The sequence below is a fragment of the Anas platyrhynchos genome, chromosome 29 (assembly GCF_047663525.1).
Source record: "Anas platyrhynchos isolate ZD024472 breed Pekin duck chromosome 29, IASCAAS_PekinDuck_T2T, whole genome shotgun sequence".
In the NCBI taxonomy this organism is placed as follows: Eukaryota; Metazoa; Chordata; class Aves; order Anseriformes; family Anatidae; genus Anas; species Anas platyrhynchos.
In genome coordinates, this window is record NC_092615.1 from 4,042,753 (window position 1) to 4,057,676 (window position 14,924).

The following is a 14,924-nucleotide window of genomic DNA, read 5'->3' on the forward strand; positions in this document are numbered from 1 at the left end:
TTGAGTGGCGGGTGGGGGAGTCCAATGGGGAGGGGGGAGGTGGGGAGGGGAGGTGCTTGGCGGGCTGAGCCGGGACCCGGGGATGAGAGGGGAGGGGGCAGGGAGGGGCCGGGGAGGAGAGGGGGCGGGGGGAGAGGGGGCGGGGCCTGGGGGAGGGTGGGCGGGGTCTGAGCGAGGATGGGTGGGGCTTGAGAAAGAGTGGGCGGGGCTTCTGTTGGGGGTGGTGTCTGATTGGGCGGGGCTTGAGGGGGCGGGGCTTGAGGGGCGGGGCTTGGCGGGGCTGCGCAGCGCGGAGCTCAGTCCGCACGGCGGCGGCGTGGGGGGAGGATCGGGGGGACGGGGCGGGACCGGGGGGGACCGGGGGTGCCACCCACCGCCTGGGCCCCCCTCACCTCGGTGCATGACGTGGGGGTGCCTGTTCACCCCCCCCAGGCCGTGTGGCTCTGGGGTGCCCCCGACTTGTCCCAGACCTCAGAGCCCCCCAGGCCCGCAGGAGCAAGGTTTTGGGGGTCCCGGTGCCTGCTGGTAGCGTGTGGGAGCCTGTGAGCAGGCAGCACCCGGCCTAACAGCTTATCAGCCAGCTCCTGCTCAGTGAAAATTATTATTCTTTTTTATGAACAGTAGTCTGAAAATGAGGTGAGAAACGGAGCGCGTTGCAATCACACATTGCGGTCCCGCTGCCGTGCTGGGGAATTGTGTGTGGGCATCGCATAAAAGGCAACGGAAGCAGCTGGGGAGGAAAGCCATAAACGCATGGACGTGTGGGGCTCTGGGGGAGATGCTATCGCCTGACCCGGCACAGGTTCAGGCAAATTGCTCCTCTCCGACAGAGATTTCTGAGGAAGCAGGGAGGAAGTCTCTTTTCACCTTTTCTTTGCACTCTTTGCTTCTCAGCGCTCACAGAACACACGGTGTAGGGCATCAGGCTTTTAATCTGTGCAGAAGGGAGTTTTATCAACCAGGACTGCAGGAAGGCATTATCAGCGTCTCTCGTTTGTGATATTCATCCTCCCGCAGGACCGCAGCCAATGGCCCTGCTGTGCAGTGACTCGAGCACTCCCAGGATATCGAGCATCCAACTGCCGAACAGCTAAATGCTATCGAGAGAAGCGGGGCTGTGATATGTCAGCTGCAGGAGCCCCTGGGGACGGGAATTACCCTGGGATGCCCTAAGGAAAACGTCTCCCACACCTCCCTTAGCCCTGGTGAGATAAAACATCTCATTTTCATTATCACAAGCAGCTTAATTAGTTCTGAACTGAGTACTGGGGGGGATTTAAGAGGAAAAAGCAAAGTTATTTCCTACTGGTTGGGATCCAAATCCCTTTCTTCTCCCCCTGCCTGGGAAATGCTGCCTTAAGTTTTGAAGAGAGTGTCCTAGGACGTGTGCGTGCGGAGCTTTGATGCTGGCTGCAGGCAGTGAGATGATGTCCGGGCAGGAGGAGGATCAGAGCCCTGAGGTCCAGGGCGATGCCGAGCTATGCGTGAGCCCCAAGCCCCCGTTGTCAGCCCTCAGGAGTCCCCCAGGCTCGTGGCGGGTTTTGTGCTGGGGAATTGGCTTTGTGTCACCAAGACCAGCCACGTGTCACCAGCTGCTGCTGGAGCAACGTGTCTGCAGACACTTTCTGAGAATCCCACATCTAGAATTGATCATAGTCCATTGAGCCCCTGGCCGCAGATGTCCTACAAACCCCAAGCATTTTTACTACAATATACCAGGTGCAAACCCTTGACAGCAGACACGCCGATGGCATCGGCTTCTTGTTTTTTCCGTGGGTGCCAGAGAGCCTGTCTGGGGCTGCCTGGGCTGTGCCAGGAGGGGAGAACCACAAAGAACTCGGGCCGTGTTATTCATCAGCTGTTTCTTGGACTTGCCCCAGATTTTGGCCTCGAGCACCACTTTGCCAATTTGCCTTTTTCATTTTGTTGTGCTGCTCTGTGAGACCGCACCCCACAGCCTGCTTGGTTGGAGAGGGCTCAGTGTGCTGCCCCCAACTGCCCTCCTCCCAATTTTCGCTGCCTCTTGACAAAAAGAGGCACTGGCCATGTGTCACCTCCATGTCACCACTGGGCACCAAGCATCCCCCAGGCACCGTTGAGAAAGGCAGAAGGCTGCGAGGTGAGGATGGGGCGAGGCTGCCCTTGGTGACGCAGCCTGGATAACAAAAAAATAAAATAAAATAAAAATCAAGTGGATCAAGTGGCAGCCTGTATTTCCAGCTGTAGGGCGAGGCTTTGCTCAGAGGACTCGAGGAGGACGGCAGATGGAGGGGTTTTTTTGGGTGCCAGGAGGTGCTCGCCCTGGGTTCGGGGGGGCAGCGGCGCCCGGTGCCGTTTCTGTCGCTGTCACTGGAGGGAGCTGCCACACGCCGCATTCGAGGCGTTTGTTCAAAATGAAGGAGCTGGAGGATCCGAGGGAGGTTTCGGAGGAAAACACAGACCCAGGACGCGTTTTGTGTGCGCAGAGACCGGTCGCAGAAGCTGGTGCAGCTGGCGGCCGGGGAGCGCTGCTGGGGGGACCTGGGGTCGGGGGGCGCAGGCGGAGAAGGGAGCAGCGGGTGTGTGTTGGGTGTGGGCAGGATTTGGGGTTTTCGGCCATCCTCCAACTGGGGAACCCCCACATTGTCCTGCAGCCTCTTCTTCTCAGGGCTGAAGATCAAATAAATACACTTCTGGGGGGCAACCCCCGTGTCCTGCCGAAAAATGCCCATGGCTGGGCACGGTGTGGCTGCTGCACTGATTTATATTTTATGCACAAAGCCCACCTTAGGCTAATCACTTCGGCATCCAGGCTAAAACACGGCCCTCCGGGGTCTGCTGCTGTACCCAGGGACTAAACAAGCTTTGGATTAAGCAAATGGAACATTAAAAATGTATTTCTGAAGGCAAGAGGGAGCGGATAGATAGCAGAGGGCAGCGTAATGGGCTCTTTGTGCAATTGTGCTTGGGGCTATCATTAACCCCGGGATTTTCCCCGGGGAAGGGGGGTGGACACAGGAGCCACATATAGGTGCGTCAGGTATTTGTGCAGCTGCTCCATGGGACTTCCCAAGCCGTGTTTATTCTTGTCTTTCCCTTCTGGCATGAGCAATTCTTATTCTATTTTTTTTTTTTTTTTTTTAATCTTTTGTGCTTTATAGTAGAACACGTATGATCAGCTAACGATGTGTTGCTGTTCTCTCTAGCTCTGCCATCACTCTGGATGGGCCATGTGTCCAGGACCACATGCCCTGCTGCTTTACCTGAGGAGCAGATCACCAAGGCTTCTGCTGGATCCCCAGATTCCTTTACACATAACAACTGCCCCAAACCTGCAATAAATACTCACGGAGGTTACTATGCTCGTATGTTATGAACAGGTAAGAAGTTATTTATTGGGGCTTCTCCTGCTCAGATCTGACTTTAACCCATGCAGGTAACTCAGAGCTCAGCCTCTGCTCCTGTTCGAGGTGTTGGCGAGTGCTTGCCCAGCACGGAGCCTTCCTGCTGACTGCAAGAAATCTCCCCAGTGCGAAGCTCTGCCTTCAGGGAATAAGGGCCTGCTCACTGTCACTGCTGTCCCAGGGCTTGATTTCCAGTGTAAAAAAAAAAAAAAGTATAGAAACCCATCAGCTTCAAGCAGACTGAAAACTATGACTGGGGCTGTAGCAGGCACTGCTGTCTCAGAGGTCCACAAGCCCATTGCAAATTCTTCACGCCAAGAAGGAAAATTTTTATTCCCATCAAGCACACATAAAAGCAAAGTTTATGAATGCTGCGTGCTCACACAGCTCCCACGCAACTTTACTGGTGAACCATCAGGCAAATAATCCAGCCAGGACAGTTACAGGCTTGTTTTTATTAAAAGACATCTTCAGAAAAGATATTTTAGTACAAAAAAAAAAGTTTAAAATACACAAACTACACTTGTTTTTTTCCAACATTTATAAATTACACCACATTGTTTTTAACACTGCATTTAAATACAGAAACAAAATTAAAACAGGAAACTCATCAAAAAGATCCAACATCCTACAAATGACTATGTACAATATTTAGCAGCTAGGAGCTCTAGCACAGTAGTCAATATGACTTCAATAGGGCAGGATGCTTGGGAAGTCCCAAGACGGCAGCTTGGCCCGTAACAGTTTTTGGGGACCTGCTTCGCCCCCCTTTCCTGACACCCACCCCAAAGGCAGGAGCTCCTTTCCTGGAGCTGGGAGTGTTTTCTCCAGCTCCCAGCAAATGCCAGCACAGCCAGAAATTTTGGTGACTTCAAAGCTTTGGGGACAGGGGAGGCGAGGGAGCCCAAAGTCCCCTTCTCCAAAAGGAGCCCTGCATCCTCCCAGTGACACCCACATTCCCAGCGGGTTGAAGTCACGGGAGCAGGGCTGCATGGCAGAAGCAAGATCAAGATGTCAGAGGCTCCTGCCCCACGGGGCCAGGGGGAAATGGGGGAAATTCACAGGGGGTGCGTACAACTGGTTTGGGAACAACGGTGAGAGGTGGGATGCGGCAAGGCTCAGTACCCAACGGCTTGGGGCAGGGTAGCAAAACCCTTCCCCTGCCTCCCTTTTACCCCAGCTCATCAAAACCAGCATGGAAGTGTTGAGGCGGGACAGAAAGCACCAGATGACTTGAAGACCCCCAGGCATGCTCTGGAGGTTGGCCTCCCTGCCGGCAGCTCCCTTCTTGCTCTGGGAGCTCCCATCCAGGGATTTTGGTGACACGGAGCTGTTTTACGTGCAGTGAGGAGCTGCGCCGTGCCACAGCCCCTGCCCACTAAAGGGCTGCTAGCAAAGAGAAACTGTCCTTGGGGGCTTCCTGGGGAGGGTGAGCTGATTTTTCTGTAAACACCAAGTGACGGAGCTCACATCTGCGCTCCACGGAGAAGGTCAAGTCTGAAATGGCAGCTTCAGGGCTCTGCTTCCAGTGCTGTGGGTTGGATTTTCATGGTGGTGGACTTCAGAGGGTAGTACCTGCCTTTCCATGTCTTCCAGAAGATGCCCTGCTTGCGCTCGTGCCTCTGGCGAGGGATGGAGCGGAAATACTTCCCGTTGAGGTTGGCATGGCCACAGGTGCTGAACCACCAGCCACCTACCAGGGCAATGCAGAGGAGGGTTAAATCCACAGCACTTCCAGCCAGAACACAAACCCAGCCTCAAGACAGCTGCTGCCCCTGTTTTCCCCACACCTCAGGGCTTTGGGAACTTACAAGACCTCATACACATTTGAGGAGTCCCACATACTGGAAATCCTTGCACAGACCCAGTAGGAGTTCAGGACAGGTCTGCATGTCCCTGCTGCTCTTTCTTGCATGCAATAAAACTTCACCAAACCCTGCAGCAGCCCCATCTCAGGCCTGGGTCTGGCCCCTGCTTTACTCGAGGGCGGCAGCCAGCAAAGCCCTCACAAAGGCAGCTGCTTGGGGCAAGACCTGAACCATGGCTTTATCTCCCATCCCCGTTCCTCACGTGGCTCTTCCCATGGATCCCTCCTCCCCCGGGTCTCAGGAGCAAGGGAACAAAGCAGCTCAGCACCAGAGGGAGCATCCAGCCCCAGCCCACCACCGGGGGTGGAAGGGAAAGCACCCGTCCCTGGGAAGGAAGAGCCCGCACTGACCTGAGAGGTGCTTGGCACAGTTTGTGTCAGCTTTGAGGTCATGGTCACGATCCCGAGTGGAGAAGGGCAGCTGCCTGAAGTCCCCAATGGCATTTTCCAGTTCTCCAGACAGAGGTCCCAGCAGGTTGAGGGTGTAGGCCGTGCTCTCTCCACCGAGGCTGAACTCAAACTGAACCGCCTGGGAGTTTCCCTCCCAGTCCTCCAGCTCGATCAGGAGGTTGTACCTTCCCTCCTGGACGAGGTGATGGATCTTCTCCAGACCCAGCCAGAAGTCACCTGAAACAAGAAACTTTGCCTTGGTCCCAGGAACAGGATGGGCTGAGGAGGCAAATGGGGCCCTGGATGGGACAAGCCAGGACACTGCAGCACCTGAGGCGCTGCGTGCCAGGCCGTGGGACAAGTCAGAAAGACCAGCCACAACAGCGGTGTCCCCCCTCTCCTCACCCCAACACTGCTCCAGCACGTGGAGATCTCTAGGGGCCAGCAAGGGGGAAATAACTCATCCTTGGTTAGGCTGTCACTCAGCATGTGACAAGATCGATGCCACCATCCACCTACCATGAAGGTCTCCAAAGCCGTTCTTGTAGGCATCCCAGAGCTGGTCAAAGTCTACAGAGCCATCTGTGCGCCTCTGGATCACTGTCCAGCCACCTTCTGTGGGGATTAAAGACAGACATTTCAGGGCTACCATTGGCAAGGCCGCCGTGCAGCGTGCTGCGAGGCGCACGGCATCCCCAGCGCCTTACCTGCAGTCATGTCGCAGTAGACTTTGAAGGGCTGAGACCCCGAGGGCTGCACCTGGAAGATGCCGCTGCTTTGCTGCCCGGCCAGGAAGAGCTGCTGGCAGTCCTCTGGGAGCTCTGCAGGAAGAAGGAGAAGGTGTCTGAGAAAACATCCCCGTGTCCCCTGTCCCCCAGCTGCTGCCACCACAACCCCAGCAGGCGCAGCCCTCGCCAGGAGCCTGCCACCTACGGCTGTGGTGTTGGATGTGTGCTGGAGCCGGCGGCCCCTGGGTCCCCAGCATTTCAACGCCAGTGACCCAATATCTTCCCATTTATCCTAACACAGCTATTTGGGCTCCCATCCAAGGCAGAAGCTGGGCATCGGGCCAGGCGGCAGCAGCCCAGGGCTGGGGAGCACGGCTCCCCGGTGAGGGCAGACACCAAGGCACTTCCAGCTCCCTCCAGGGTTTGGGATGGGGCAACAACCTGCGAGGGGAAAGCTTCCCCATCTCAGCCCCATACTGGAGCCCTCCAAGGGCTGTAGGGTGGAAAGAAAGTCCAGAAGGTGCCCAACACCCATCCAAGCCAAGCCTGATGCTGCTGCTGGCCGGCAGGGAGCCCGCGGTGCCCTGAGACTCGCTGACCGGGGTGGGTGGGCACGGGGAGCCCCGGCTGATGGTGCACAGGGTGAGGCCACCCCCATCACGGGGCTCCCACCTCTCCTTCCACCCCTTGGGGACTTTGCCCCTGGCTGCCAGCAACGCACCGTTTCAACAGCGCTGATAAAAGTCCAGCCGGGAACCGCCACCCGCAGCACCCGGCAAGGAAAAAAAAAAAAAAACTGTTACAAAACCCGAGTCGAAAGGCCGCTGGAGGATGCGTAGAGCCTTCAGCCACGGGGTGCCGGCACGCTCAAGGGGCCCTTTGTGTGCCGGGACAGGTGCCCCCGGCCCCCCGGCCCTGTCACCCCCAGACAAAGGCGCTCTGTTCCCTGCCTGTGGGGGCAGCTCCCGGCTGAACGTGGGGTGGGTTCGGGTGGCTCGCAGCTGCTGCCGGCGTGACCCCAATGCAGGCGGCTGGGGAGACCCAAACACCGGCATCCCCCTCCTGCAGCCCCTCTTGGGATCCCCCCACAGCAGCAGCAGCCCCCAGGGGTCCGGGCAGGGAGAGCAGCCTCCCCTCAGAGCCGCAGGGCTTCGTCTGGGGCCAAAGGGTGGGAGTGGGGCCTTTTGGGCTGCTGAGGGGGAGGGCGGCCCCGCAGGACATCGCACCAAGCCCCATCCCCGGCCCCATCCCCATTGGGGCGACGGAGCCAGAACTGGAGGAAAGGTCAGCGGGGAGGGGGGCGGGGGATGGCAATGTGACACCCACCGCCACCTTTCACCCACTTCCAGCCCCTTATCCCCCTCTCGCTCCCCCCCTGCCATGAACTTTCCCCGCCTTGGCGGCCCCCCTCTCACACCCAGTGCTGCCGTTCGCATCCCTCAGCCCCGGCTGATGCCAAGGCAGGACCAGGTGCCACCAAGGCCACCGGTGCCAGCACAGGACGAGAGCCCAGCCCGCATGCACGCGGACAGAGGGCGAGCTTTTTGCACAAAGGATCAAAGCACAAAGCACCAAGCTTTGGGACACCCAGCACATCGCCAACGTGCACGCTCCCTAGGCAAAAGCAGCCAGGGAAGGCAAAGGGGGCTTAAAGGGAAGGAACCACCCAGGGTGGTCCCCGACCCCACGGCGAGCCCAGCTCACACAGAGGCAGCAGGGATGTCCCGGAGGCTCCCAGCAGCACCAAGCCCTCGGTGCTCTCCTCGCCTGCTCTCCCACACTATCGCCAGCCCGGGCAGGACGGTGCCCGGGCGGATGCTCGGCTGCGCCACGTGGCTCCCGCATGCTGAAGTCAGCCCTGTCCCAGCTGGTTTTTTCACTGGGCTCTGACCAAGCTCGTTGCGCTCTTATCTCTTCTGTTTTCCTGGGGCAATGGGGACTTTCGAGCAGCTGAATGAGATGCAGCTGCTTGAACAGCCTCAGCTCAATCTTTGTTTGAGGAACATGCTCGTTAGTTCCAGCTTGCGTTGCACATCCGTATGGCACCAGCAGAACAACAAGACCTCCTGGCTGCACTGGATGTTTTCCTTTCCCTCCCCCTTTATTTAGCCAAACAAGGCTTCAAATCAACAAGGCTCACTGGAGCAGCCCCAGGCATGGCACAGTATTTCCCCAGAGGGATCTCCAGGCACGATGGAGGTCACCAACCTGCGACAAGCACGGTCCTGGCAGAGCGCAGGGTGTGCCTGGCTGCGCTCACGCCCCACCAGGGCTGTTTGCATCGCCTGCCCCTCACCCTCCCCAGCCCGATTATTTTGGAGTCCCGGCACCACGGGGAGAGCGGGGCTTTACCTTTCGCCTACTCGGCCAGCTGCCAGGGAGCGCAGGCTCTGCCTAAAGACGTGATCCTCTTTCTGCAAGTGATTAAACCTTTCACTCTCGAGGCTGCTCCAAGCCTTCAACTTTCACATGCTTGGCACGCCGCCATCCCTGGCCTGAAAACTTGTGTTCACTGGATGCAAATAAAAGGGTCTTTCTGAAAAGGCTGCTGGTGGAGTTCATTGCTGCTCCCCCGGGCTGTGCCAGCATCGTGGGTCTGCCTGACAATAGGCAGGGAGCAGCCACGGGCACGAGGCTGAGCCGCGACTGCCTGCTCCAAGAGCTGCCAGCAAGCCTCCCAGGCAGGGGGCACAGGGCCAGCCTTGCCAGCTATTGTCTGCTTTAAGATTTGCCAGAAAACTCACTTAACTTGGTAACGAAAGGAAGCCAATTTGTTTTCTGTCACTGATATCAACAACAGGGATTAGGCAAGAGAAGGGGGGAGCTCGTGGCTCGGTCAGCCCATCGCTGTGGCTGGGATGCCCAGCACGCTGAGGGCATCCACGGTGTGCAGATGGGAGCCAGGAACACGCTGTGCTGAGCTCTCACACACCCCCTTGCTGCACCCCCACAGGTGGTGGGGTCCTCGCTGCACCCCGAGGCGTTTCACAAGGGCTGCAGCACCCGGCACCCACCAGCCGGCGCAGCCCACATTCGACACCAGGAAATAGCACAGACCTCGCCCACCTCCTTGCACCCCACTTTCGGCGTAACCCGGAGCTGAGAGGAGAGCAGGAGACACTGCTGGAGACAAGCCACAAAGCAAAAAGCTGGGAGGAAACTGGAAAAAAGAGGTTCGGAGACAGTCCTCCAGCTTGATAGTACCGCTCTGAGCAGGGCTGGCTGGCCCCATGGAGCCAGGTGCCAGGGGTTTGGAGCACCGCGTCCCCTCTCTCCTTATCTGCACGGATTCTTTGTTCAGCTCACCCAGTGTTCAAGCACAGCGGTGACAGCTCGGGGCTCCACACACAAACTCCCATGTGCTTTCCCATAGCTGTCCCTGCGTTAAGCCCTAAGCAGGATATCCCCGTGGATCCTCGCCCTGCTCGCTTTCTGTTTGGCTCAGACTGGACATCCCCAGACAGCTGCACAGACGCTTCCCTGGCCAGCGGAGCCAGCGCTGTGATTTAGCTGACACGACACGAGAGCAGCTGCTCCCGGCCAGTGAACCCTGCGGGATCGCAGGTTTCTGTCTGGGAGGGAGGTTGCAAGGCACAGCGTGGCAGGGAAAGCCACCGAGACCCCGCTCCGGGCTGCTCCGCCACCCTACGGGAGCTTCTCCATCCCTACCACCCCAGGGGATGCTCCAGGCAGAAACAGGGGCTTTGGACACGACATCCACTCGCCTGCTCTAGCACACATTTCCCAGGGCTGCCACTCTCCAATGCAGCTCCCAGACATTTGCTGCAGCTCAGCACCGTCCTCTAAGGATAGTACGAGCTGAGGCACTCGTCTTTCATTTTTGAGACCCAAATACAGAGGGAGATGTTTGCACAAGGATGTAGCTGTCTTCTCATGGTCTAGGACACCCTAACACTCCCTTCTACCCAAGAGGCAGATTCTGCTTGGCAAAAGTGAGAGCAGGTGAACAAGAGCCAACTCCAGGGAGGAGAGAAAAATACCTGCTGGCAGTTTCTTTGCTTCCCACTGCATTCTTAACATCAGGCAGAAAAATTCCTCCTAAACCCTTGAATTCCTGCTGGACTAATACTGATCCCAAAGGCTGGGTCCTGCCCATGCTCCAGATCTTATCCAGCCTGGCCAAGCTCCCAAGCCCCAGTGTTGTGAGCAAATCTCACATCCTGAGTCAGGACAACTGAACCTTTTGTTTCCGAATGACTGCAACTGCTGCCGGTTCGCCCCAGCAAGAATCAGGGCGGCACGTGCAGATACTTACTCTGCGTCAGCACAGAGTCCACGCTCGCGTTCTGGCTTTGGTTGGCGTGGCTGAGGCTTTTCTTCAGGTTTATCTTCCACTTCGGAGACTGCGTTTTGTTGTCCTTCAGGTGTAAGGGGATCAGTAGGTTGACCTGCAAAGAAGAGAAGATGCAAGTCAGAACAGTTTTATCTCGGCTCATTTTCAACACCGCTGCCCAGCAGAGCCGAGGGGTCACGGCATCGCTGCCCCCCATCACCAGGGTGATGCTGCTGGGGTCAGACCAGAGCTGGGGGCTGAACTTGCCCAGAGAGCTCAAGGAGCAGGAGGCATCCAAGGCTGGCACAGCCAGGAATTATTGTGTTTTTGTTTTTTTTCCACACCCATGCTAATGATTTTATTCTACAGCTAAACTAAACAGCACAGCGCGGAGCTGCTCGTTTCCCACACAGCAACACCTCACATTTCACTGTGCAAACACAATGGAAGCTCCCAGCTCTGCTTTTTTGCTACCCGTGCACCAACACCACAGCACAGGGACTTGAAGCCAGAGGACAGCAACACTGCTGCTGCTGCCACCAGCGTGCCGTGCCAGCCGGGCTGCGAGGGATGGCTTCAGGACCCAGCAGCGGTCCCCAGCCGCACGGCTGCTGCGTGCAGAGCTGGACGGGTGCTCACCTTGCTCTGCAGGCTTTTAATCTGCAGATTCTGCTTGTCCAGCTTGTACTGCTGCTGCTTGATCTTCTGCAAGAGCTCCTCGATTCGGGAGTTCTGGGCATCCATCAGGGTCTGTGAGGGGGAAGAGCTCGGTGAACCCCGCAGCAGCACGTACGGCACGGAGCTGGGCAGGACGGTGCTCCCAGTGCCCTGGGGCAAGGTCCCCGCTGGCGGCTCCCGTGTCCCCAGATCGGTCGGGTCCCCCCCAAACCGCTGTCACAGTGCTCCGGGTGGCTCGGGTCCCTCCGTGCTGATCCCCGCATCCTGGGAGGGTGGATCCCCACCAGTGCCCCCAGGTCGGTCCCCCCCCAGCTATTCCCGGTGCACGGAGAGGGTCGGGTCCCCCAGTGCTCTCCCTGTGACCAATGCCCACGAGTGGCTCCCAGGAGGGCGGGGACCCCCCCGCTTCTTCCAGCCGGTCCCGGTGCCCCCCGGGTCGGGTTGGGGTCCCCCTGGGCTCCCCCGGGGCCGCTCCCCCTGCTCGCTCCCGGCGTCCCCGCTCGGGTCTTTCCCGATGGGGTCCGGTTCTCCCGGTGGGGTCGGGTTCCCCCGGCTCCCGCGGGGCCGCTCCCCCTCCCCGGTCTCTCCCGGTGCCCCCGGTGGGGTCGGGTCCCCCGGGATCCCCCCGACCCCGCGCTCACCTGCAGCGCTCCCAGGTCCTTGGCGCTCTGGTTCTCTGCCGGCCGCGCCTGCAGCGCCTGCCGGACGCGGCTCTCCAGCTGCTCCAGCCGGCCCTGGATCTCGGCTTTGTCGGCCGCCACCTCCTCCAGGCGCTGCCGCAGCGTCTCGGAGAGGTTGAAGAGCTGCCGGCCGCGGCCCTCCAGCTCCCGCACGCTGGCCCGCAGCAGCTCCCCCTGCTCCTGCGTCTCCCGGGCTTGGCGCAGCAGCCGCCCCATGGAGCTGTTGTGGGCGCTCAGGCGGCTGCCGAGCTCCCGCATCTGCCCCTTGGTCCTGTCCACATGCTCCTTCAGGCCGTGGCCGAGCTGCAGCAGCCCGTGGGCGATCACGTTCACCTCGTCCCAGGAGGCGAACTGCGCCCGCCGCTCCTTGCCGCTCGCCACCGCCCGCCGCTCGCTCGCGGCTCGCCCCGGTGCCGGTGCCGGTGCCGGTCCCGATCCCGGTGCCGGTGCCATCGCCATGCCCGCCGCCGCCGCGGCGCACAGCACCAGCGCTGCCCCCGTGAGCTGCATGGCCGGTCCCGGTGCGCGCCCCGCCGCCGAGCCGCCGCTTTTATCGGCGCTCGGGCGGGGACCGACCGCATCACGGCGGGGAGTGCCCCGCTGCCGGCCCGCCCCGCGCCGCCCGGCCCCGCCGCTTTGTTCCTTTTCCCCCCGCAGCCGCTCCGGCTCCCGCACCGCCGGGCCCAGCCCCAGCCCTCCCCGCAGCCCCAGCCCCTGGAAGAGCCGTTCCTTCCCTGACAAGCCCTGTGCATGCTCGGTGTTACGCCCTGCCATGTCGCCCACCCATCCCGTTCCCATCCCCGTCCCCATCCCCATCCCTATCCCCATCCCCATCCCCATCCCCATCCCCATCCCCATCCCCATCCCCATCCCCATCCCCATCCCCATCCCCACCCCCATCCCCATCCCCTCCCATTCCATCTCCTTCCCATCCCCATCCCATCCCCATCCCCATCCCACCCCATCCCTATCCCCATTCCCATCTCCATCCCATCCCCATCTCATTCCCCATCTCGTTCCCACCCCCATCCCTATCCCCATTCCCATCCCATCCATGCTGATGGCCCTACCCCACATCCTAACCTGGGTACCCTTGTTGCCACCCTGTTGCCTCACCCCCCTCAGACCAAACCCCGTGGATCTCCCAGCCATGGGTGCTGCCACACCAGGTGCCTGCACCCGCAGCCTCTCCCCAGCAGCCCTTGGCACAGAGATCCCTGTGGATGGTGAGCTGGGCCCTGCTGGGAGCAGCTGGCCTTGGGGTGGACGTGTGCTGCAGGCACCGGGCTCCCAGGCCATGCCCTGATGGGTGCTGGGGCCCTGCAGTGGGTGCAGGGCTCTGCTGGGTGCCCCCCAGCCCATGGCACTGCTGCACACTGCAGGCACAGGGTTGGTGGGTGATGCTCCTCTGTGCGCCTGGGGGGAGCAGGGCATTCATTTGTCTCAGCACTCCCCATCCCTAAAAAATCCAGGATGAATTCCTCCCCCAGCTAAAGGCTCATTCATCCCCTTGTGAAAAATGTGCATCTTATTTCATTTGAAAATGTCCTTGACTCCAGTTACCAGCTCTTCCCTCTTGCTCTGCCTTTTTCCACTAGCTTAGAGCGATTTTCTGTCTCTGTTTTTTTTTTTTTTTTTTTTTTCTCCCCACGAAGGAATTCACACTCTGCGATCAAGCCGCTCTCGGCTCTGCTCGGATGAGAGCAGATGGAGCCCTTCTGCTCCCTCCCTGCCGGGCGCTTCCTCCTGCTGCCCCAGCGCTCAGCACGGTAAAACACATCCTGGAGCTGGAGCTGCCGGCCTTCAGGGGTGAGCCCCCTGCCCACCGCTTGCTGAGCCCATGGGGGACAAAGGCTGCAGCGGGGGCTTGTGCCGAGCTCCCCCCGCTCAGCCCTGGCAGCTGGGTGAACCCACAGCAGCTCTGCCTCCATCCCAGCCCCGCTCCCAGGGTAGGGCCCATCCGTCCCTTTTTCCTCTTGTCCAAAAGCGCTCGGCAGTGGCGTCCCCCATCCCGGGGGTCCCTGTTTAACCCTGAGTTTGCAGAGCTGATTTCCAAGCCCAGCCTCTCCCAGCTTCAGCCTGGCAGGAGCTGTGACGTCCACTTCCAAATTCTTTTCCTATGACCAAGTAAGTGACTGATACTTGGGTTTCCCGTGCTTTTTACTTTGGGAGGACAAACTCCCTGTCCCTGGGGGTGAAGCTCCTCTTCGGTGGAGGTGAGTTTATGCACAGGGGTGTGGGAGAAACCAGCTGACGGCTCCTTGCTCTCCTGGCCCCGTGCCTCTCCCTGTTGTGCTCACAAGCATTTCACAGACATTTCCTGGGCTGCTTCTCGCAGGAAGGGTGAGCAAGAGGCCTCCCAGCCAGCACCTGGAGCTGACAGCGCAGGGAGGAGTTACCGAGGTAGGGCCTGGGCAGGAGGAATTTGGGAGATTTTGGCAGGCGGAGTAGGCTGGGAGCCCCCAGCCGCACTGCTGGCACTGCTTCTGCGTTTATTACAAAGCCAGAAAGAATTTTCCGAGTGAGGAAAATAGAAAAAGAATGGGAAAAAGACCAGCTAGGAAAAACCTAAGGGGAAAAAGAAACAAACAAACAAAAAAAAAATGCTGCTTGTGCTCATTGCCTTTTCCGAACCTCTGAGGTTTGTGGGGTGGCTCTGCACACACCCTGCTGTGCCACTGCGGTCACCTGGGGGGAGCTGGGGACACTGGGGGGAGGGTGATGGAGAATTGCCCCCCAGCAGGGTGAGGGCATCAGCTGGGGTCCCTGCTCAGTGCCTCAGGGCACCAGGCTGGCCCCTGCCCCCCGACTTGTGGCCGATTGGCACATCTGCCCCCCTCCAGGGGACACCCACTGCGTGCCCTGCCAAAGGCACCCGGACAGGATCACTCCCCCCCCAAAAAA

General features: G+C 59.4%; 1 protein-coding gene across 1 annotated transcript; it reads right to left on the reverse strand.

The window, feature by feature from the left end:
- Positions 1-3,818: 3,818 nt before the first annotated feature.
- ANGPTL4 (angiopoietin like 4) lies at positions 3,819-12,568 on the reverse strand. The gene is made up of 7 exons (XM_038169203.2): positions 11,982-12,568; positions 11,302-11,412; positions 10,645-10,777; positions 6,348-6,461; positions 6,160-6,255; positions 5,602-5,877; positions 3,819-5,076 (listed from the first exon to the last, which is right to left on the reverse strand). Exons 1-7 carry the CDS (start codon positions 12,528-12,530, stop codon positions 4,895-4,897), a joined length of 1,461 nt encoding a protein of 486 aa, XP_038025131.2. The 5' UTR covers positions 12,531-12,568; the 3' UTR covers positions 3,819-4,894.
- Between the last annotated feature and the right edge of the window lie 2,356 nt (positions 12,569-14,924).

Coding starts and splice junctions, on each gene's coding strand:
- ANGPTL4 (XM_038169203.2), bottom strand. CDS start 12,530: ATGCAGCTCACGGGGGCAGCGCTGGTGCTGTGCGCCGCGGCGGCGGCG. Junction 11,413..11,981: donor AGGACCTGGGAGCGCTGCAG/GTGAGCGCGGGG, acceptor TCCCCCTCACAG/ACCCTGATGGATGCCCAGAA. Junction 5,878..6,159: donor CGGCTTTGGAGACCTTCATG/GTAGGTGGATGG, acceptor TTCTTGTTTCAG/GTGACTTCTGGCTGGGTCTG.